Source organism: Peromyscus leucopus, chromosome 7 (assembly GCF_004664715.2).
Source record: "Peromyscus leucopus breed LL Stock chromosome 7, UCI_PerLeu_2.1, whole genome shotgun sequence".
NCBI classification, from domain to species: domain Eukaryota; kingdom Metazoa; phylum Chordata; class Mammalia; order Rodentia; family Cricetidae; genus Peromyscus; species Peromyscus leucopus.
Window position 1 is genome coordinate 28,475,699 of NC_051069.1, and position 19,677 is coordinate 28,495,375.

A 19,677-nucleotide genomic window follows, 5' to 3' on the forward strand; every position below is an offset into this window, starting at 1 on the left:
CGGAGATGCTTCAGAAAACCTGGTGTGGTTGCATCAGTCTGCTCAGGTTTCTAGGCTGGTTGTAGAGTTGAGTTTTGTGATGTGGTGAGATTTAAGCTGAATAAGTATTTTGTAGCAGTACCATCTAGGAGAGCATTCTCAACAATGAAAACATTCTTTTTGTACTCAATTCAGTGTGGCAGTCATAGCTACATGGGGCTATTGAGGACTTGGCATGTGATTAATGTGACCGAAGAGTTACATTTTAAAAAAAAATGGTTTCTAAAAGCTGGGTGGTGGCGGCGGAGCATACCTTTAATACTAGCACTTGGAGACAGGTGAGTTTGAGGCCAGCCTGGTCAAAAAGAGAGTTCCAGGGCAGCCAGGGCTGTTACACAGAGAAACCTTGTCTTGAAACCCCTTCCCCCCCTAAAAAAAATGCTTTTATTTTAATTTTAAGTATCTGCATGCAACTCATGACTACTCTATCAGTCAGGGTAGCTTTGGACAGTTTCCTGAAACTTGACAAATCAGGGGCTGGAGAGATGGCTCAGTGGTTAAGAGCACTGGCTGCTCTTCTAGAGGACACAGGTTCAATTCCCAGCACCCACATGACCACTCACAAACCTTCTATAACTCTAGTTCTAGGAGATCTGATGCCCTCTTTTGATCTCCACAGGAACCAAACAAATATATATATTTGTTATTAGTAATATATATATATTAGTTATATATATATAGTTGTTATTAGTAATATATATATTAGTAAAATAAAGATTTTTAAGTATTAAACTGAGAATAAAATATTTTAAAAACTTGACAAATTTAGGCATAAGATTTTTTTGACTGACTGAAATCACTTTATTATTATTACTAATTATTATTATTATTGATCATTGATGTGTGTATGTGTCGTGTTTGTTTGTGTACATCCTCCCATGCACATACAGAGGCCAGAGGAAGATGTGTTCTGTGGTTTAGTCCTACTCTCACTCTTCTACTTATTTTCTTGGTTTCTTCCAAAACCTGGAACTTTGCCAATGGCCAAGAAGCTCCAGTACCACCTCAGACAATACTGGGACTATAAGCATGTGGGACCACATTCACATCCTTTTTTTTTCCTTCCAAGACAGGTTTTCTCTGTAACAACTCTGGCTGTCCTGGAACTCACTATGTAGACCAAGCTGGCTTTGAACTCACAGAGATCTGCCTGCCTCTGCCTCCCTAGAGCTGGGATTAAAGACGTGGCCACTACGCCTGGCTTCATGTTGAGATTTCTAACATGGGTACTGAGAGTTTGAGCTCAGGTCCTCAGGTTTGCATGGCCATCTTCCAGTTCTTAAGAGTCACTTTTAGCTTTATATCATTCAGAAAACTAGAGACATTTTTGCTTAATCCCTGGGTCCTCTTTTTTTATTTTTAATTTTACTTTGAATTTTGAGATTAGGGTCTCCATATGCATTTCAGGCCTGCCTCAAACTTGTAATCTTCCTGCCTACACTTCCCAGTACCAAGATTATAGCTCTATAGCACTACACTTGACTTTCTGAGTCTTTCAGAATATTTTCTTCTTCTTCTTTTTTTTTTTTTTTTTCTGGGACAGGGTTTCCTTTTGTAGCCTTGGCTGTCCTGGAACTCACCCTGTAGACCAGGCTGGCCTCAAACTCAGATCTGCCTGCCTCTGCCTCCTGAGTGCTGGGATTAAAGGCATGTGCCACCACCATCGGGTTTCGAAATATTTTCATTCATGCAAGTGTTTTTGTGGATGCCTGCAAATGTGCTAGTCCAGTGCTCTGCCATAGAGTCACTCTAGCCCAGCATGTGGAGGTTTTGATAAAGACTTTTAAAAATATTCTACTTTTCCAGTCAGTTTGTGGGCACACTCTCTGCCGTCTGGGTTTTTATTTCATTTATTTATTTTTTTAATGTATTAGGAGAATTGTTTAAACAGAAATTCTGGCCACTGGGTCTCCTACCCAGTGCCTGGCACAAGAGATACTTACCAAGTGAATGACGTTAAACCAGTTGACATGAAATGTAGTTGAACGATTCTTCATTGTTTACTCGGGAATATAGTTTCTGGGAGACAAGAAGTAATTCTAAACTGGTTGTGGAGGCTTATGCCTGTAATTCCAGCACTTAGGACGTGGAGGCAGGAAGATTGCTAAGAGTTCAAGATGGGTTTGGATTATACAGTGAGACCATCTCAAAAAAAAAAAAAAAGTACTGTTTTGGTTTCTAAACTTAAGCGAGAATCTTGTCTTTAGGTACTTTAGTGGCAAGAAGTAATTTAATTTACATAATGTAACAAAGTGCATGGACTCCATTTTCAGGTGACAGTGGGTTTGATGTGAGCAAGGCATGGAGCTCAGGCACTGCTTGCCTTATACATACGAGACCTGATACTCACTCCACGGTTCCAAAAATGGAACCTTTGTTTGGGGCCAGGAGTGTACTGAGTTGTGGAGAGCTTAGGATGGAGTCTTCAGGTTAGGTTTACATTTTACTGAATTTGAACTAAGGGGTAAAATGCATCCAAGCCATGAGATGCAGCTGCAGTTTTGTCGTAACAAAGGCCGCGGTGGCTTTTAGAACCTGCTTGTGAGCATGACTAGTAAATCCCACGAGAGAGCGGTAACTAGTTGACTGCTCATCATGTCAGTGTACGCTCCGATGCCAGCACTTGAGAGGCAGAGGCTGGAGGATCAAGACTTCGGGACCATGCTCTGCTATCTAGTGTAACCTGGGCTCTATGGAACCCTGTCTCAGGACAAAGCAGGATGGGAGGGAGGGAGGGAGCCAGTGATGTTGGCATCTGCTCCTTTTACATCCTAAAGGTAGGTAAAATTGCTGACGCAAGGATTTTAAAGGTCCAGCTTAACCTGAGGAGGAAGAAACCCTTGTTCTGTCAGGTGAACCTGAGTGGTGACTCACTGTCTTCTGCAGACAAGGGAGAATTTATTTCATGTGTTCTCTTTTAATACAGTGTTTTATGCTTTCTCCTTTGTTATCCTAGGATGAGAAAATGTCAGAACCTCCAGTGGATGCCTTCCAAAGCTTACCTACAGAAGCAGGCTAAAGGTAACGGTGTGCCAGGGCCTCCCAATGTCCATGCTTACAGCTGTACACAGTCAGTGTAAAGAGAATACTAGGTTTTTGTTTTTGTTTTTGTTTTTCTTTTAAAGTACTGCTCTCTCCCGGGGAGTTGGTGGTTGTTGAAGCTGGATGATAGGTACATGGGGGTTCATTTGACTCTTCTTTTTATTTGGGGGTATGTTTGAAATTTTCCCTAATTAAGAAATTCGTTTAAAATTCATGTAAAAAAATATATAGCTCTGCTCTACTATAAAATCCCTCTGCATCACCTGGTCAACGTGGCCTCAACTTTGTGGAGAATTTGAGTGCCAGCTTTGGCTGCGGGAACAAGTCTGTGCTACAGATCTCTCTGTATTTCTTCTTTTCACTGAAATTTTCTCACTTATGGATAGATGATCTTGTTTTGTTCCCCTAGCTGTGAAAAAGAAAGAGAAGAAGTCTAAGACCACTGAAAAGAAAGAGAACAGAGAGAGCACTGTTGTGAAGAGCTCGGTGGACTCTGGTCAGAAGGCTACCCCACCAGCACGGGAGGAGTCTGCCCCAAAGAAGAGCAGCAGTGAGCCCCCACCCCGCAAGCCCGTGGAAGAAAAGAGTGAGGAAGGGAACGCCCCTGCGCCCGCACCTGAACCCAAACAGGTCACCACTCCAGCTTCCCGGAAATCCAGCAAGCAGGTCTCCCAGCCAGCCCCGGTCATCCCCCCTCAGCCACCCAGCACAGCAGCACCGCAGAAGAAAGAAGTTCCCAAGACCACTCCAAGTGAGCCCAAGAAAAAGCAGCCTCCACCGCCAGAACCAGGTGAGTGCTGAAGGCAGGGAGAATGTCAGGCTGGCAGGGCGAGCCCGGAAGCCCCGGGTCTCAGGCAGGCTGTCGGAGCCTGAATGCTGGCATCTCTCTGTCATTGGTGCCCACCTTTTGGTTAAAGAAAGTGGACTCTTGACTGTTACAACAACCAGATTCCAAACAGAGAGTTAGATTAGCTGTGCTGTCATGCTGCTTCTTTTGAGGTCTAGAGATTGTTCGCGTGCCCCTCTCCACAGGCCGTTCGGGCTGAAAGCAGTCATTGCTAGCATCTGACCAGAGTCTCTTTTGAATCCTTTAGGTCCAGAGCAGAGCAAGCAGAAAAAAGTGGCCCCCCGCCCAAGTATCCCTGTGAAACAGAAACCAAAAGACAAGGTGAGAGCAGAGCTGAGCACGATTCCTCGGGATGTGTTGGTTCTGTTCTGTATGGGAAAGCCTTGACCTTGACAGTTTCCGGGCTGAGCCAAGCAGTCTTCCTGCTTCTGTGTAGATGGTGCTGGGATCTCACAGAATTAAGGTGTAGGCTTTAGCCCTTTCTGTTTGCTTGGTATTTTGTTTCTCTGCTTTCTCTTCCTTGTCTTCCTCTTCTCCGTGCCCTGCATGTTGTAGTGTAGGCAGCAGGATATTCTGATCGCCATTTGCGGTGTTTTCTGCCCTCTACATGGTTAACAACAATTGTCTATAAAAGCAACCCCTACCTGTGCCCACTGTTTCTATTATGGATGGAGACAGAGAATTTCAGAATTTTCTGTAGATTACCCTTTCCCTCTCTTGAGACAGGGTCTAATTCTGTAACTCAAGCTGGCCTTGAACTCCCAGCAATCCTCCTGCTTCAGCATCCAAAGTGAGCCACCACACCTAGCTCGCTTTCTCCTTCTATAGGATGCTTATCCTGAGACAGGTTTTCTAAGTCTAAGAACTGACATTTGTATTCTCACTTGTTGCAGATGTGAGGGCAAGTGATTTGTTGTTGTTGTTGTTGTTTTCTGTATCTACTTTATGTCTCAGGAGAAGCCACCTCCAGTAAATAAGCAAGAGAATGCAGGCACTTTGAACATCCTCAACCCTCTTTCGAATGGCATCAGTTCTAAGCAGAAAATCCCAGCAGATGGAGTCCACAGGATCAGAGTGGACTTTAAGGTAAAAGTGTTTAGTGGTCATGTCTTTATTGAGCAGTATGACCTTTAAAGAAAAGGGTGTGTGTTGAAAGAGAAACAGCACCCACTAGAGGAACAAATAAGAACTACAGTTAGCAGATGGGTTCAGGAGTGATCTGAGTTGGTTTACCAACACAGGGTTTCTCCGTGTAGCCCTGGCTGTCCTTGAACTCACTCTGTAGACCAGGCTGGCCTCCAACTCACAGAGATCTGCCTGCATCTGCCTCCCTAGTGCTGGGACTAAAGATGTCTACCACCGCTGCCTGACCAAGTTTATAATTTTTTAAGCAGCAGTTGTTTTTGGACGGACAGAAGTGAAACACTCTTGGCATTCTGGTGTCGCTCTGTTTTTATGTTTTTTTGTCTTGGTTTTGCCCTTGTAAAGCTTTCATAAGTGGTCTTTCTGTCTCTTTCTCCACAGGAAGATTGTGAAGCAGAAAATGTGTGGGAGATGGGAGGCTTAGGAATCTTGACTTCGGTCCCCATAACACCGAGAGTAGTTTGTTTTCTGTGTGCCAGTAGTGGGCACGTAGAGGTAAGATGCTTGGCCTCTGTCTGCTGTGTGATGATGGGTCACTGCTGTGTGCAGAAGGAGTGACTGGATGCACTGTGTGAGGAGTTAGCAGGTCCTGTCTCCTGAAGCCAGCTGCTGAAGAGCCTTTACAGTTTTAGAAATTTTTTTTTTTTTTTGTTTTTGTTTTTGTTTTTCGAGACAGGGTTTCTCTGTGTAGCTTTGCGCCTTTCCTGGGACTCGCTTTGTAGCCCAGGCTGGCCTTGAACTCACAGAGATCCACCTGGCTCTGCCTCCCGAGTGCTGGGACTAAAGGCGTGCGCCACCACTGCCCGGCACAATTTTAGAAATTTTAAGAAGGAATCTAGTAGGAAGTACTTCCATCTCTTGAACTTAGTCTTTATTAGAGTTCTTTTCTCTTAGAATAAAAGAGATTGCTAGTATGTTGAATACCTGTGAATATAAGCTCTTAGCACTGGGCGGCGGTGGCGTACATCCTTAACCCCAGCACTTGGGAGCCAGATTCAGACGGATCGCTGTGAGTTCAAGGCCAGCCTAGTCTATAGAGCAAGATTTAGCACAAGCTCCAAAACTACATAGAAAAACCCTGTCTCAAAAAACAAAACAAAACCAAATAAAAGCTCTTAGCAATTATTTAAAAATGGAAAAATATACTACAGAAAATGGGCAAAAGAGAGAGAGAATTCATAAAATGACAAATAAAAACATTGCATGTGTGGTAGGTGGTGGTTAACCCTCCAGTGACCAAGAAATGAATTAAAGAATTCTGTAGGGCTGGGTCTGGTGGTGTATACCTTTAGTCCCAGCATTTAGATATAGAGGCAGGCAAGTCTTTGTGAATTCATAGTCAGCCTGGTCAATATAGTGAGTTCTAGGACAGTCAGCTGCATAGAGAGACTCTGTCTCAAGAAACAATAATAAAAAAATCTTAGATAAGAATTTCCAGTAGAAGAAATATAAAGTAGTTAGTGACCTGTTCTTTTGGGAGAGCTGTTTGGAAATGGTGTTTACTTTTAGAATGGTATATTCTCTTAACCCTGCAATTGCATGGTAGATATTTATTTTAAAAGTAATTAGATAAATTGCCAGATACATATATATATATATATATATATATATATATAATAAAATTGTACTATTATTTTGTGTGTATGGGTGTTTTGCCTGCCTGTATGTCTCTGTTCTGTGTTCATGCCTAGTGCCTGTAGGGGCCAGAAGAGGGATGGGATCTCATGGGACTGGAGTTACAGTTGTGAGTCTGCATTTGGGACCTGGGAATCAAACCACTGAGCCATCTCTCCAGCTCCATAATAAAAATATTTAAAACTCAAGAGTCTATTAGTTGCCAGGTGGTGGTCGTGCACTCTTTTAATCCCAGCACTTGGGAAACAGAGGCAGGTGGATCTCTTTGAGTTCCAGGCCAGCCTGGGCTACAGAGTGAGTTCAGGATAGCCAGGGCTTCACAAAAGAAACCCTGTCTTGAAAAACCAAAAAATAAGGTGAAATGAAATGAAATAAAGAACTGGAGAGGCAGCATGTAGCATACACCCTTTATTTATCTCCACATTCAGGAGGTAGAGAGGCAGGTGGATCCCTGGGAATTTCAGGCTAGCCAGAGCCACAGAGTGAAAACCTGATGAAAAGAAAAAGAAAGAATTAGGGGCTGGAGAGGTGGCTCAGTGGTTAAGAGACTTGCTGCTCTTCAGAGGATGGATACAAGTTCAGTTCCAGCCCCCACATCAGGTGGCTCCTTGTAACTCCAGCTTCAGGGGATCGGGATCCAGTGTCTAATTCCGGTTTCTGCTGGCATCCCACACACAGGTGGCATCCACTCACATCAACACAAAACACATAAATAAGAGTAGAAATAAGTCTTAAAAAAAAAAATGAGAGTGACCAGCACACAGTCTGCACTGTATTGCAGATTATGGCCTTTGCTTGAGGAATTTTCCATTTAATTTTTTTCCTAGTAACACATTTCAGGTCAGGTTTATAGGAAAGCAGCTGAAGTCTGGGGAGAAAAAGGCCAATACCCTCTACTTAGATTCTCCAAATGTGAATAGAGTTCGTTACTTTTTCTGTTTTTGCTTATATGTATGAATTTTTCCAAAATACAAAATGATTCTTAGTCTTTCAGCTCAGATCAAGTGTAAAATAAGAAATGAAATGTATATGCATGTTATATATATTCCATTTTCTAAAAACTGAGCAAGTTGCAAACACAAGCCATTGTGTCTTGATGATAGTGTGTATTTCCTAAAATCAAGGATACTCTCTTGCATAACCACAGTATTGTTGTATTTTAAAAGTGGCACGAAGGAGTCACACTGTACAACAGGGCCCACATGGGAGGTTTGCTGAGGGGAGGGGAGTGAAGGGGTAGAGAAGGGGGCAGAGACCGGTCCCTGAGGATGAGAAGGAAGGAGAGAAAGAGAAAGAGACAGGAGGTGGGCAAGGCCCGCCTTTTATAAGTAAAGGTATCGAATGCGCACAGCGGGTGCTCTTAGTGGCTGCAGCTGAGGATGTATCCTGTTAGGGCCCTAAGGATGGGCCACTACAGATGTCTAATGCTAACAAGTATAATTATCAAAATTAGGAAGTTAATACTGGTGCATTGCTGGCACCTAATTGTAGGCCTTCTTTAGGTTTGACCACTTTTCCCCGTAATAAAAACGGTTTGGTTTTTTTTTTTTTTTTTTGTCAGGAGAAAATTCAGGTTACTTTCATTATTTTTAAGTGTGTGTCTGTGTGGGGGTGTGTACACTTGATTGCAATGCCCTAGAAGACCAAAGGAATTGGAATTAGAGGTAGCTGTGAACCATGGGGGTGCTAGGAATTGAACTCAGGTCCTCAGGAAGGCACTCTTAACCACTTCGCCATCTCTCCAGCTCTGGTTGTTTTATATATATATATATATATATATATATTTTTTTTTTTAAATCCTCTGCCAATGTGAAGCTTACTTTTAAATTACAGGTGGAAAATGTAAACCATAGCTCACAGTGGTCAGTATGTTTGTAGGATTAAAACTTTAAATATAAACCATAGCTCACAGTGGTCAGTATGTTTGTAAGGATTAAAACTTTATATGTAAACCGTAGCTTACCATGGTTAGTATGTTTGTAGGATTAAAACTCTAAAGCCATCCTGTCTCCTCCCACTCTTTCTGCAGTTCCGCTTAGACCTCTCCGGGGGTCTCTCTCACTGCACTTAGCACATTCTGTTAAATCTTTTGAGACAGGGTCTTGCTGTGTAGCCCAGGCTAGTCCCAAACTCTCTGTCCTCATTCTTACCCTCCCAAGTGTTGCATTTAGAGGTGTGTGCTTAGTTCCATACGTTGAGTTAAAAACAGGTCAAGTATTTCCTCTTATCTGAAGACCAGAAATGTTTTAGGTATGTTGAGGTGTGTGTGTTTCCTTTCAAGTTTTAGAATATTTGCATATACCTATACTTAATGAAATATTTGGGGGATGGGACCCAAGCATAAAAGTGAAATTTATTTTATTTCATATTTGTTATACATATCTCAAAGGTAATTTTAAACAATAATTTTTGAGATAGGGTCTCACTGTGTTTCCCTGACTGGCCTGGAACTCACTTTGTAGACCAGGATGGCCTCAAATTCAGAGATCTGCCTGCCTCTCCAGTACTGAGATTAAAGGTGTGCGCCACCATGCCCATCTTATACTTACTTTTAATAGTTTGGGCTATGAGACAATTTTGTGTACATTGAACAAGGGAGGTTGGGAGTGCAGTTTTCTTTGTGGACATCCTGTAAGACTGCAAGATTGACATTTGGGTGCACTGGGTCATGGGATATCACCTGTGGGTTCCTAGGACCCACAGGATGTGGTTGTTATTTCCTTCTGCACCCTGGTTACACGCTTTGTTCTCATCTTCTTGCTGCAGTTTGTGTATTGCCAAGTGTGTTGCGAACCCTTCCACAAGTTTTGTTTAGAGGAAAATGAGCGCCCCCTGGAGGACCAGCTGGAAAACTGGTGTTGTCGCCGCTGTAAATTCTGCCATGTTTGTGGAAGGCAGCATCAGGCCGCCAAGGTAGAAGACCTGGTGGGAGTGGAGCCTCCGCCTCCATCCTCGCCTTCTGTGCCGGGATTTCATGTCAATAGCACTGGCTCCGCTGACAGTTTTTCCGTCTGTTCTAAACTGGTTTCCTGGTTTTTCTTTTTAATTTTTGGGAAATAGCAGAAAATGAGTTTCGGAAATAAAATCCAAAATTATGGAAAATCTGTCTGATAAATTGACTCATTACCGAGTGACTTTGAGTTACTCTGTGTTTCCTGGGGAGTGAGCAGTGCATGGCGGAACCTGAGGTGTCGTCGTCAGGGGCTGGGAACAGGTCTGCGGAGGGTAATGTGATTTGTGTCCTCTTGTTGTCTTTCCCCACAGCAGCTACTGGAGTGTAACAAGTGCCGAAACAGCTATCACCCTGAGTGCCTGGGACCAAACTACCCCACCAAACCCACGAAGAAAAAGAAAGTGTGGGTGGGTACAACGCTCTGCGCTGCTTCCCCGAGTGTTGTGGTGGCTGGGAGAGGCTGGTGACTTGTCACAGGATATCCCTGCTTTAGTGTGCCAGCGTAACGATTGTTTAACAGTAATCTCAGAAAGGAAGTCTACTCCAGGATAATAGCATGAGTCTTTTTAAGTAACAAACATCCCACTGAATGAAGGCCGTCTGTTCTTTTCCAGATCTGCACCAAGTGTGTCCGCTGCAAGAGCTGTGGGTCCACGACTCCAGGCAAAGGGTGGGATGCACAGTGGTCTCATGACTTCTCACTGTGCCATGACTGTGCCAAACTCTTTGCTAAAGGTACCTAGTGATGAGTGATTGGTCCGTTCGACATTTGGGGGGACTAAGTAGAGAAGCCCTGCTCTGTGGGTCACAGATGTGATTTAGACACGTGTTCTGCGCTTGCTCTTTTTATTTCTAGTTTGTTTTGAGAAAGGGTCTCTATGTAGCCTTGGCTGTCCTGGAATTCATTGTGAGGACTGGAGTGATCTTTAACTCACAGAGTTCCACGTGCCTCAGCCCCCTAAGTACAGAGATTAAGGGTGTGGGCCACCATTCCCTGCCTTTTGCTTCTTTATTTACACAGACAGCCAACTTGGAACATCTTTCTGACTTATATAGGAAGGATTCTGGGGAAATTTTATTATTGCTAATTAGAAACAACCGCTCTAAAACAGCAGAACCAAATTGTGGTAAATACACATTTGTTTTCAGAACAGAGTTCAGGTGATATATAAACATTTTGCTCTAGTAATTACACTGGAAGTCAGACTTGATAACACAGGCCCATAATCCCAGCACTCAGGATGCAGAGGCAGGAGTTCAAGGCCAGCCCTGGGAACTCAGCAAGAACCTTTCTCAAAATAAGGGGGTGGGGTGGGAAAGACCTGGGGAGTCGGGAAAGACTGGGGGGGTGTCACCAGCAGAGCTCTTGACTAGCTGGCAAGGCCCTGGGGACAGGCCTTAGCAGGGCAGAAAATAACTGCTAAGACTCCAGCTAACACATTCCTCCCACAGTCTTAATGACCTGCAATAAAGGTGACAAGAAGTGGCTGTCCCCCTTCCCACCTTCTGTTTTTGTCTCAAGTGACTGTCACTGTTGCCTTCTCAGTGCTGGGATTGCAGGTGTGTCTCCACACCCAGCCTAGGTCCTTCAGATAAAACAAGCAGATACACCTAAGGTTATTTATTCATTTATTTTTTGGTTTTTTCGAGACAGGATTTCTCTGTGTAGTTTTGGTGCCTGTCCTGGATCTCACTCTGTAGACCAGGCTGGCCTCGAACTCACAGAGATCCGCCTGGCTCTGCCTCCCGAGCGCTGGGATTAAAGGCATGTGCCACCCCCCCCCCAGGATATTTATTAAATAGTAAGATATATAGGGCTGCATGGGTCAGTCAGATATCTAAAGGCTGTACTTAGAATAAGGAGTGAAGGAAGAGGAGGTCATGACCACTCCGGGGCATGGCTGAGGAGGATTTTATTGTAGATGTGAGGGAGAGCACAGCCAGAGCATCTGAAGAGTCCAGACTGAACTGGGGTATGGGGAGCAAGAGAGGAAGAGGAGAGGGAGGGCCGAGGCCAGGCATGAAGGCCTGGAGAGCACACGACTAGAGCGGCAGCTTTGTGGAGGCATGAGGAGAACCCCCACTCCAGGCTAGAGAGGTTTAAGGTAAGGGGCAGGGTGAGAGTGAGGTAAGGGGCGGGGTGAGAGTGAGGTAAGGGGCGGGGTGAGAAGTGCTGGGAGGAGCCACAGATACCGAGCGAGCTTGTCCTGGGTTTCTTTGGGACCTGACAAGGAAAACATTTAAATTAACTGTTTCTTACTTCGGTATTACTGCCTCTTTATAAATCCAAACATTATGTTTAAAAGATGTTCTTTCCTGATGCCCCTCCTCCCACCTCTAATGCTAAGGCTGTCCTTAACGTCTTAATCCTCCTGCCTCTACCTCACAAGATTTGAGTTACAATTGTACATCACCGAACCCAGCCTCCGTTCTTTTTGTTCCATTAATCATTAAAATCTTACTTCATGCCGGGCCATGGTGGTGCGTGCCTTTAATCTCAGCAGAGCCAGGCGGATCTCTGTGAGTTCGAGGCCAGCCTGGTCTACAGAGTGAGATCCAGGACAGGCTCCAAAACTACACAGAGAAACCTTGTCTCAAAAAAAAAAAAAAAAAAAAAAAAAAAAAAAAAAAAAAAAAAAAAAATTCCACCTCCTGGCCCCTGCAGAGGAGTCTGGAGAGCCACGGTAGTGTGTTTGGAGCTCAGTGTGTCGTGGCTGTCTGGCCGTCCCAGTGAAGCCCTCTGCTGGTGTCCTTAGTGACTCCAGAGCGGGACGGTGGGTTTAGATGAGGCCGGCACCCGGAGGCCGAAGGCTCTGAGAGCATCTGTGTGCGTCAGAGCGCCGCTGTCTCCTTGGCTTCCAGGAAACTTCTGCCCTCTCTGTGACAAGTGCTACGACGATGATGACTATGAGAGCAAGATGATGCAGTGCGGGAGGTGCGACCGCTGGGTCCACTCCAAGTGCGAGAGCCTCTCAGGTACGCAGGGCCGGCCGGCCGGGGGCTTCCGTGGGGCTTAGTCTCTTTCTAATGCTGCAGGTGCAGGACTGGACTATGGCGGGGCGGGGTGGGGTAGGGCCTTGCGTTCTTTGTAGTTTAGTGTTCTGTCTCCAGAGTAAGCAGCTGCCTTGGCTGTGACTAGTTACCGGCAGGCAGGCTTCCTGTTGGCTCATGGTTTAGAGGACTCCATTTCTGCACACCAATCCCTATCGGTTCTCCAAACCTGCTGGTTACTACACAGTCATGGGTTCATGTTAGTTAATAATACCCTCTTTCAGGGTCAGAATGTGGGTATCCTATAAGATAGTGGTTCTCAACCTGTGGGTAGAGACCCCTTTGAGGGTCAAATGATTCTTTCACAGGGGTCACTCAAGACCATCAGAAAGCACAGATATTTATATTACAGTTCATAACAGTTGCAAAATTACAGATATGACGTAGCAATGAAATAACTTTCTGGTTGGAGTTGGCACACCATGAGGAACTGTACTAAAGGGTTGCAGACCTGGAAAGGCTGAGAACCACTGCCGTCAGAGATTCACAGCTTGGCTTGGATCCTCGTGCAGCTTTGTGGGTCAGTGGATAGTTAGCTCTTCTTCCCTTCAAAGGCCCTCATTGTCCTGGGTTTGGTTTTCCCAGATGAGATGTACGAGATTCTGTCTAACCTGCCAGAGAGCGTGGCCTACACGTGTGTGAACTGCACCGAGCGGCACCCAGCAGAGTGGCGACTGGCCCTGGAGAAGGAACTGCAGGCGTCTCTGAAGCAGGTTCTCACCGCCTTGTTGAATTCCCGGACTACCAGTCACTTGCTTCGCTACCGCCAGGTGGGCCAGAGGGTCTTTTTGTTCTGAGAACTTGATCTTGGGTGGTTTTAACTAGTCATGAAGTAAGGCTGTCTATTACCTGTTTAGTTAACTTCATCCGTTGTTTGCTTTTTATAGTTTCTTCTCTTGGTCATAACATTAGGGAATCTTTTAGAGCTAAGAAAAAGACCTAGGGGTTCGGAGGGATTTGGGTCAGCAGTTAACACCTCCTGCTCTTGTAGGGGACCCAGGTTTGATTCATAGCACCCGCACTGTGGCTCACAACAGTTCCAGGGAATCGACTGCCTTCTTCCAACCTTCCTGGGCACCAAGCATACATGTAGTGCACATAATAGACGTAGGCAACACACTCCTAAAATAAAATGAATAAATCTTAAACAACAGCCCAGTAGGACATTTGGTGGTTAGGAAATAGGAAGTGGCCAGGCGGTGGTAGCGCATGCCTTTAATCCCAGCACTCAGGAGGCAGAGGCAGGCGGATCTCTGTGAGTTCCAGGCCAGCCTGGTCTACAGAGTGACTTCCAGGACAGCCAGGGCTACACAGAGAAACCCTGTCTGGAAAAAAACAACAAAAAAGGAAGTGTCTGTGTCTTCACAGGCCTCACTCACAAGCTGTTTGGCCCGGTGTGGTGGGTTATGCTTGTAACTTCAGCACTTAGGAGGCAGAGGCAGGACTGTTGCTGTGAGTGAATTTGAGGCTTACCCAGTAGTTCCCCATCTCGAAAGACAAAAACAAAGGAGTTTGGACTTCATCTGCCATCATTGATGAGGATTCAGTGAAGGGCTGCAAGAGAGCAACCTGATCTGAGCTGCTTCTTAGAAAATACTACTCCTGACTGAAGAGGAGAGGCTGACAAGACCTGAGCCTGAGAGCAGTTTGGGCAAGCAGCTAAGAGCCTGCTGTGAATTTCTCATTTACAAAGTGGTCATTGACAACATAAGCAGTCCCCTGGGAGAGAGAGTGTATCACCTGAGCACAGAGCTAGGTGCTGCTTCATCATTCAATGTAAAGCTCCAGCTTTTTTTTTTTTTTTTTTTTTTTTTTTTCCGGTTTTTCGAGACGGTTTCTCTGTGTAGCTTTGGTGCCTGTCCTGGAACTTGCTCTGTAGCCCAGGCTGGCCTCAAACTCACAGAGATCCGCCTGCCTCTGCCTCCCGAGTGCTGGGATTAAAGGCATGTGCCACCACCGCCAGGCAAAGCTCTAGCTTTTAAACATTTTTGTCACGTTTTATTTTGTGTGTGTGTGTGTGTGTGTGTGTGTTTATGTGTATGCATGTGCACGTACGTACGTATGCTATGGTGTGCAGACTCACTTCTCTTTCCACTTTGTGAGTCTTGGAAATTAAACTCATGTTGTCTGGCTGATGGCACACCATTACCCGGGTATTGGAGTCTCCCTTTTTGGAGTAGGAGAATTAATGGCTCTCTGTTGTACTCAAAGAACTGGACACAGTTTTGGCCTTTTTTTAATTCTACCTTTACAGATTATGGAGCACAATGCTTAATGTTTTCCCAGACAAGCCATTAGGAAATAGGTCCATTTTTAATTTCTCTAGTTAAGAACTCTCTGGTTGTTTTCATGTTCTGTTTTGTTTCTAGTGCCATCTTACTAATTTTTATAGAGTGTGCATAGATGCCTCATTCTTGAGGTTTGATAACAGAAACTTCCTTACTGCCACAGGCTGCCAAGCCGCCAGACTTAAACCCTGAGACGGAGGAGAGCATCCCTTCCCGAAGCTCCCCAGAAGGGCCAGATCCTCCGGTTCTTACTGAGGTCAGCAAACAGGATGAACAGCAGCCGCTAGACCTGGAGGGAGTCAAGAGGAAAATGGACCAGGGCAACTATGTGTCCGTGGTACGTCTCGAGCACATGACCAAGTTTCAAGTGTTTATTTCAGCCTTCTTGGCTCTTTGGGAATACAGATGGGTATGAGTACATTTCAGGGTGATTTATATTGCATTTAGAGGTGTCATGTAGCTTCAGGTCCCCAGAATATGAGTTACTTCAGCTGTGTGTTTCAGAAGGGTGATGATGTGGTGGCCCCTAAAATACTTTAGTTGGCTTTCCTTTGAGTTATTTGAATTATTTTTATGTTACAAGAAAGGACCTAACTACTTGTCGAGAATGCTAACGTGAAGTTAGAATGTCTCCCCTTTACACTTAGATCTGAATGTCGTGCCTTCCTTATTTATCCATTTGTAGATAAACTTGATGCTTTTAAAAATTTGTTGGGAGAAATCATCCACTGTGTCATCGTTATGTGCTATTGAGAGGCTTATGCATATGAGTACAAATATAAAAACCGTGAGCCTGTTTTGGTCACTTACCATGACAGAGCCAATTTGTTTGCATTCTTGCCTTATTAGCCTGGCATCTCTTGATTGCCTCAAGTTAATTGTGAACTGAATTCTAAAGGCCTCCGAGAGTAATTAGACTGTACTAAATGGGTTGTGGGTTTTCTGTTGGGCTCCTGTGCTGAGTGATGGAGGGAGGAGGAAGTGATTTTGAGAGCATAGTACAGTTTTATGAATAATTGATGTTTTATTTTTGTATACAGTTGGAGTTCAGTGATGATATTGTGAAGATCATTCAAGCAGCCATTAATTCAGATGGAGGGCAGCCAGAAATTAAAAAAGCCAACAGCATGGTCAAGTCTTTCTTTATTCGGGTGAATGAGATTAATAGTTCTTGGGGGGCTTGGTTTTTTTTGTTTTGTTTCGTTTTTTAAGACAGGGTTTCTCCGGGTAGCCTTGGCTGTCCTGGAACTCACTATGTAGACCAGGGTGGCCTCGAACTCACTAAGATCCACCTGCCTCCTGATTATTGGAATTAAAGGCATGCACCACCACCGCCTGGCCAGTAGTTGATGTTTTTAATACTCACTATCCGTAGTGACTCTGTGAATACCTCCTTCTCTTCTGTTACTTGCTTTAGGATGTGCAGAAAGCTTCTTGGGTTTTAATGTTTTTCCTCTAATTCTTTGGGAGGAGTTTGGGAAGGAGGTTGGGAAGCTGGTAAGGTTACCAGCATGGATGGATCTTTGGCTTGGCCTGAGATCATGGACTGAGACACTGCTCTGGGGTTACTTTGATTTGGTTTCTACATGGATCTTCTCAGTTGAATTGTTTGTTTTCTTTTAGCAAATGGAGCGGGTTTTTCCTTGGTTCAGTGTCAAAAAGTCCAGATTTTGGGAGCCAAATAAAGTATCAAACAAGTGAGTAAAGACGTTTCATGTTTGTAGATTGAGGGTTCCTGAGGTATTTTAATATTAAAAGTCAACCATCTGAAATGTCGTCTTCTGTGCTAGTTTGGAAATGACAAATGACTTTTGTGTTGGTTGTGGGCTGGTGCTTTTTTCCCTCCACATTGGCATTTATTTATTTATTTATTTATTTTTAAAGATTTATTTATTTATTTTGTATACAGCATGTATGACCAGAAGAGGGCACCAGATCTCATTACAAATGATTGTGAGCCACCAAGTGGTTGCTGGGAATTGAACTCAGGACCTCTGGAAGAGTAGTCAGTGCTCTTAACCTCTGAGCCATCTCTCCAGCCCCACACATTGGCATTTATTATCTTGTAAAAAACAGTTTGACATTGCATGTGGACAGTGTGTGTGCTAGAACCATGGCATTGTCCTTAGAGGAATTGGGTTCTGTGTTATTTAGTTCAGGCTGGGCCTGTCCTTGCTCTTGATTCTTATATCTAACCTTTACTTTTTATTCCAATAGCCTGTTTTTATTTATTGATTTATTAGTAGAGTTGTCACTGGTTCTGGGTAGTTAACCAGAAGTTATGTGTGCAGTCTCCCCCTACTGCAGTCCTGGGGAGGGACCCCAGGACCTTGTGTATACTAGTCATCTATTCTACCACTGAGATCTGTCCCCAGCCACGTGGCTCACGTTAAGATAATTATTTAAGCCAGGTGTGATGGTAGTCACTTGTAACCCCTGCGGTTGGAAGACTAATGCAGGAGGATCAGGAATTCAAGGCCAGCCTGGACTACATTGTGAGACCCTGTCCCGGACAAAATTAAAAGTTTTTAAAATGTTGAGTACAGTTAGGCAGTTTGCAGATTCTGTGACTTATTCTTAAATTCTGTGAAGGGCTTGTACATGGGTCCAGGACCTGCTGATAGCAAGAGCTGATGGTTTTGGATGGCGCTGGGTATACTGTAGGCGCTCAGTAAATGCTTGTCAAATCAATTGTTTCCAGCAGTGGGATGTTACCCAACGCAGTGCTTCCGCCTTCACTTGACCATAATTATGCTCAGTGGCAGGAGCGAGAGGAGAACAGCCACACTGAGCAGCCTCCTCTAATGAAGAAAATCATTCCAGCTCCCAAACCCAAAGGCCCTGGAGAACCCGACTCACCCACGCCTCTGCATCCGCCTACACCACCAATCTTGAGTAAGTCATCAAAATAGATAGTCATTGCCTGTTTCTTTCTAGATGCAGATGATTGGCTTAGTGAATTGAATGTACTTGGATATCAGAAAGGAATTTCAGATAACATAACTGAACACCCTTTGAAAGTATTTATAGACTACTTAAGCTGAATTCTCCCCTAGAAAATCGTAGTATCACCAACTTTAACTGCATATCTTTGGGGTTCTAAGGTACTGATAGAAGTCGAGAAGACAGTCCAGAGCTGAATCCACCCCCGGGCATAGATGACAACAGACAGTGTGCACTGTGTCTCATGTATGGGGATGACAGTGCAAATGTAAGTACTTAGGGACCTGGGTCCTGGTTATTAAAAACCTCGTGTGTGTGTGTGTGGGGGGGGGGGTTCAAGACACAGTTTCTCTATAATGGTCCTGGCTGTCCTGGCATCCACTTTGGAGACCAGGCTGGCTTTGAACTCACAGAGATCTGCCTGTCTCTGCTTCCTGAGTGCTGGGACTGAAGGCGTGTACCACCCCCACCTGGCCAAACCATCTGTTCTCTGTGTCAGTACTTGATGACTGTAATGGGTATTTACTTGTGAGTTTGTGGCAGCTAGAGTTGTTTTGTTTCTGTTTTCCTTTGGGGACAGGGTCTTACCATATTGTCCAGGCTGGCCAAGAACTTCCGATCCTATTGCCTCAGCCTCCTTAGTGGCTGGGTTTATAGACAAGTGATACTGTGCTTAGCTTTAGAGATGCCTTTTCTTTAAAATTTAGATTTTTTAAAAATGTATTAATGTTTAACCTGCATATATGTATGCGTACCACATATGGAGTTTAGAAGAGGGTGTGGGATCCTTTGGAACTAGAGTTAATGGATGCTTGTGAGTCATTGTGTAGGTGCTGGGAACCGAACCCAGGTTCTTTGCAAGGCAACAAGTGCTCTACTCAGCCAGCCCCAGTCCTGGCCTTAGAGAGTTTTAAATAACTGATGAGTTTCTTCAAAAGGTGATTTCACCCTAAATGAACTACTGATAACTAATCTTCAGAAATACTTTATGAAGTCTTAATCAAACTTAAGTTGTATAGATAGCCTGTGTTTTATGTAAAGTAGCTGAATGGTTAGAGCCCCAGTTCTGACAGACTGCCTGAATTCATTCTGTGCCTTCCTGCTTGCTAACTTTGCCAAGAGCTTTTTCTTCATGACCCTCAGCTATATCCTTTTGTGTGTGTGTGTGTGGTTTTTCGAGACAGGGTTTCTCTGTGTAGTTTCGGTGCCTGTCCTGGAGCTCGCTCTGTAGACCAGGCTGGCCACGAACTCACAGAGATCCGCTTGCCTCTGTCTGCCTCCCAAGTGCTGGGATTAAAGGCGTGCGCCGCCGCCGCCGCCACCACCACCCGGCTCTTCAGCTACATCCTTAAAATGAAGATGTTCCCATTTTTGAAACATGATTTTATTTTTAATTCTTACTTTTATTTTATGTGTCCAGGCACACATGAATGTCTTTTCTTTTTTTTTAACTTTATTTTTATTTTATGTGCATTAGTGTTTTGTCCACATCCATGTCTGCATGAGGGTGTGGGATCCCCTGGAACCATAGTTACAGGCAGTTATGAGCTGCCATGTGGGTGCTGGGGATTGAACTCAGGACCTCTGGAAGGACAGTCAGTGCTCTTAACTGCTGAGCCATCTTTTTAGCCATCTTTTCTCCATGTATGTATGTGCATGCCATGCGTACAGTGCCTGAAAGAGGGAGTTGGATCCTCTGGAAACAGGGTGAAGGATATTTGTGAGCTACCGTGCTG

The 19,677-nt window shown here is 44.5% G+C and overlaps 1 protein-coding gene across 3 annotated transcripts in view; it reads left to right on the forward strand.

Annotated features, from left to right (window-relative positions):
* Positions 1 to 19,677, forward strand: part of Kmt2a (lysine methyltransferase 2A) — an 83,779-nt gene that overhangs the window by 36,511 nt on the left and 27,591 nt on the right. For 2 of the 3 annotated variants that reach the window (XM_037207551.1, XM_028866405.2), the window contains exons 6-20: positions 2,996 to 3,060; positions 3,491 to 3,871; positions 4,176 to 4,249; positions 4,883 to 5,014; positions 5,453 to 5,566; positions 9,473 to 9,619; positions 9,971 to 10,066; positions 10,274 to 10,394; positions 12,522 to 12,635; positions 13,296 to 13,480; positions 15,162 to 15,335; positions 16,039 to 16,149; positions 16,622 to 16,695; positions 17,700 to 17,893; positions 18,103 to 18,209. In XM_037207551.1, coding sequence (XP_037063446.1) covers positions 2,996 to 3,060; positions 3,491 to 3,871; positions 4,176 to 4,249; positions 4,883 to 5,014; positions 5,453 to 5,566; positions 9,473 to 9,619; positions 9,971 to 10,066; positions 10,274 to 10,394; positions 12,522 to 12,635; positions 13,296 to 13,480; positions 15,162 to 15,335; positions 16,039 to 16,149; positions 16,622 to 16,695; positions 17,700 to 17,893; positions 18,103 to 18,209 — 2,089 coding nt within the window. The remainder of the gene's footprint in view (positions 1 to 2,995; positions 3,061 to 3,490; positions 3,872 to 4,175; positions 4,250 to 4,882; positions 5,015 to 5,452; positions 5,567 to 9,472; positions 9,620 to 9,970; positions 10,067 to 10,273; positions 10,395 to 12,521; positions 12,636 to 13,295; positions 13,481 to 15,161; positions 15,336 to 16,038; positions 16,150 to 16,621; positions 16,696 to 17,699; positions 17,894 to 18,102; positions 18,210 to 19,677) is intronic. The other variant, XM_037207552.1, reaches the window with a different exon arrangement.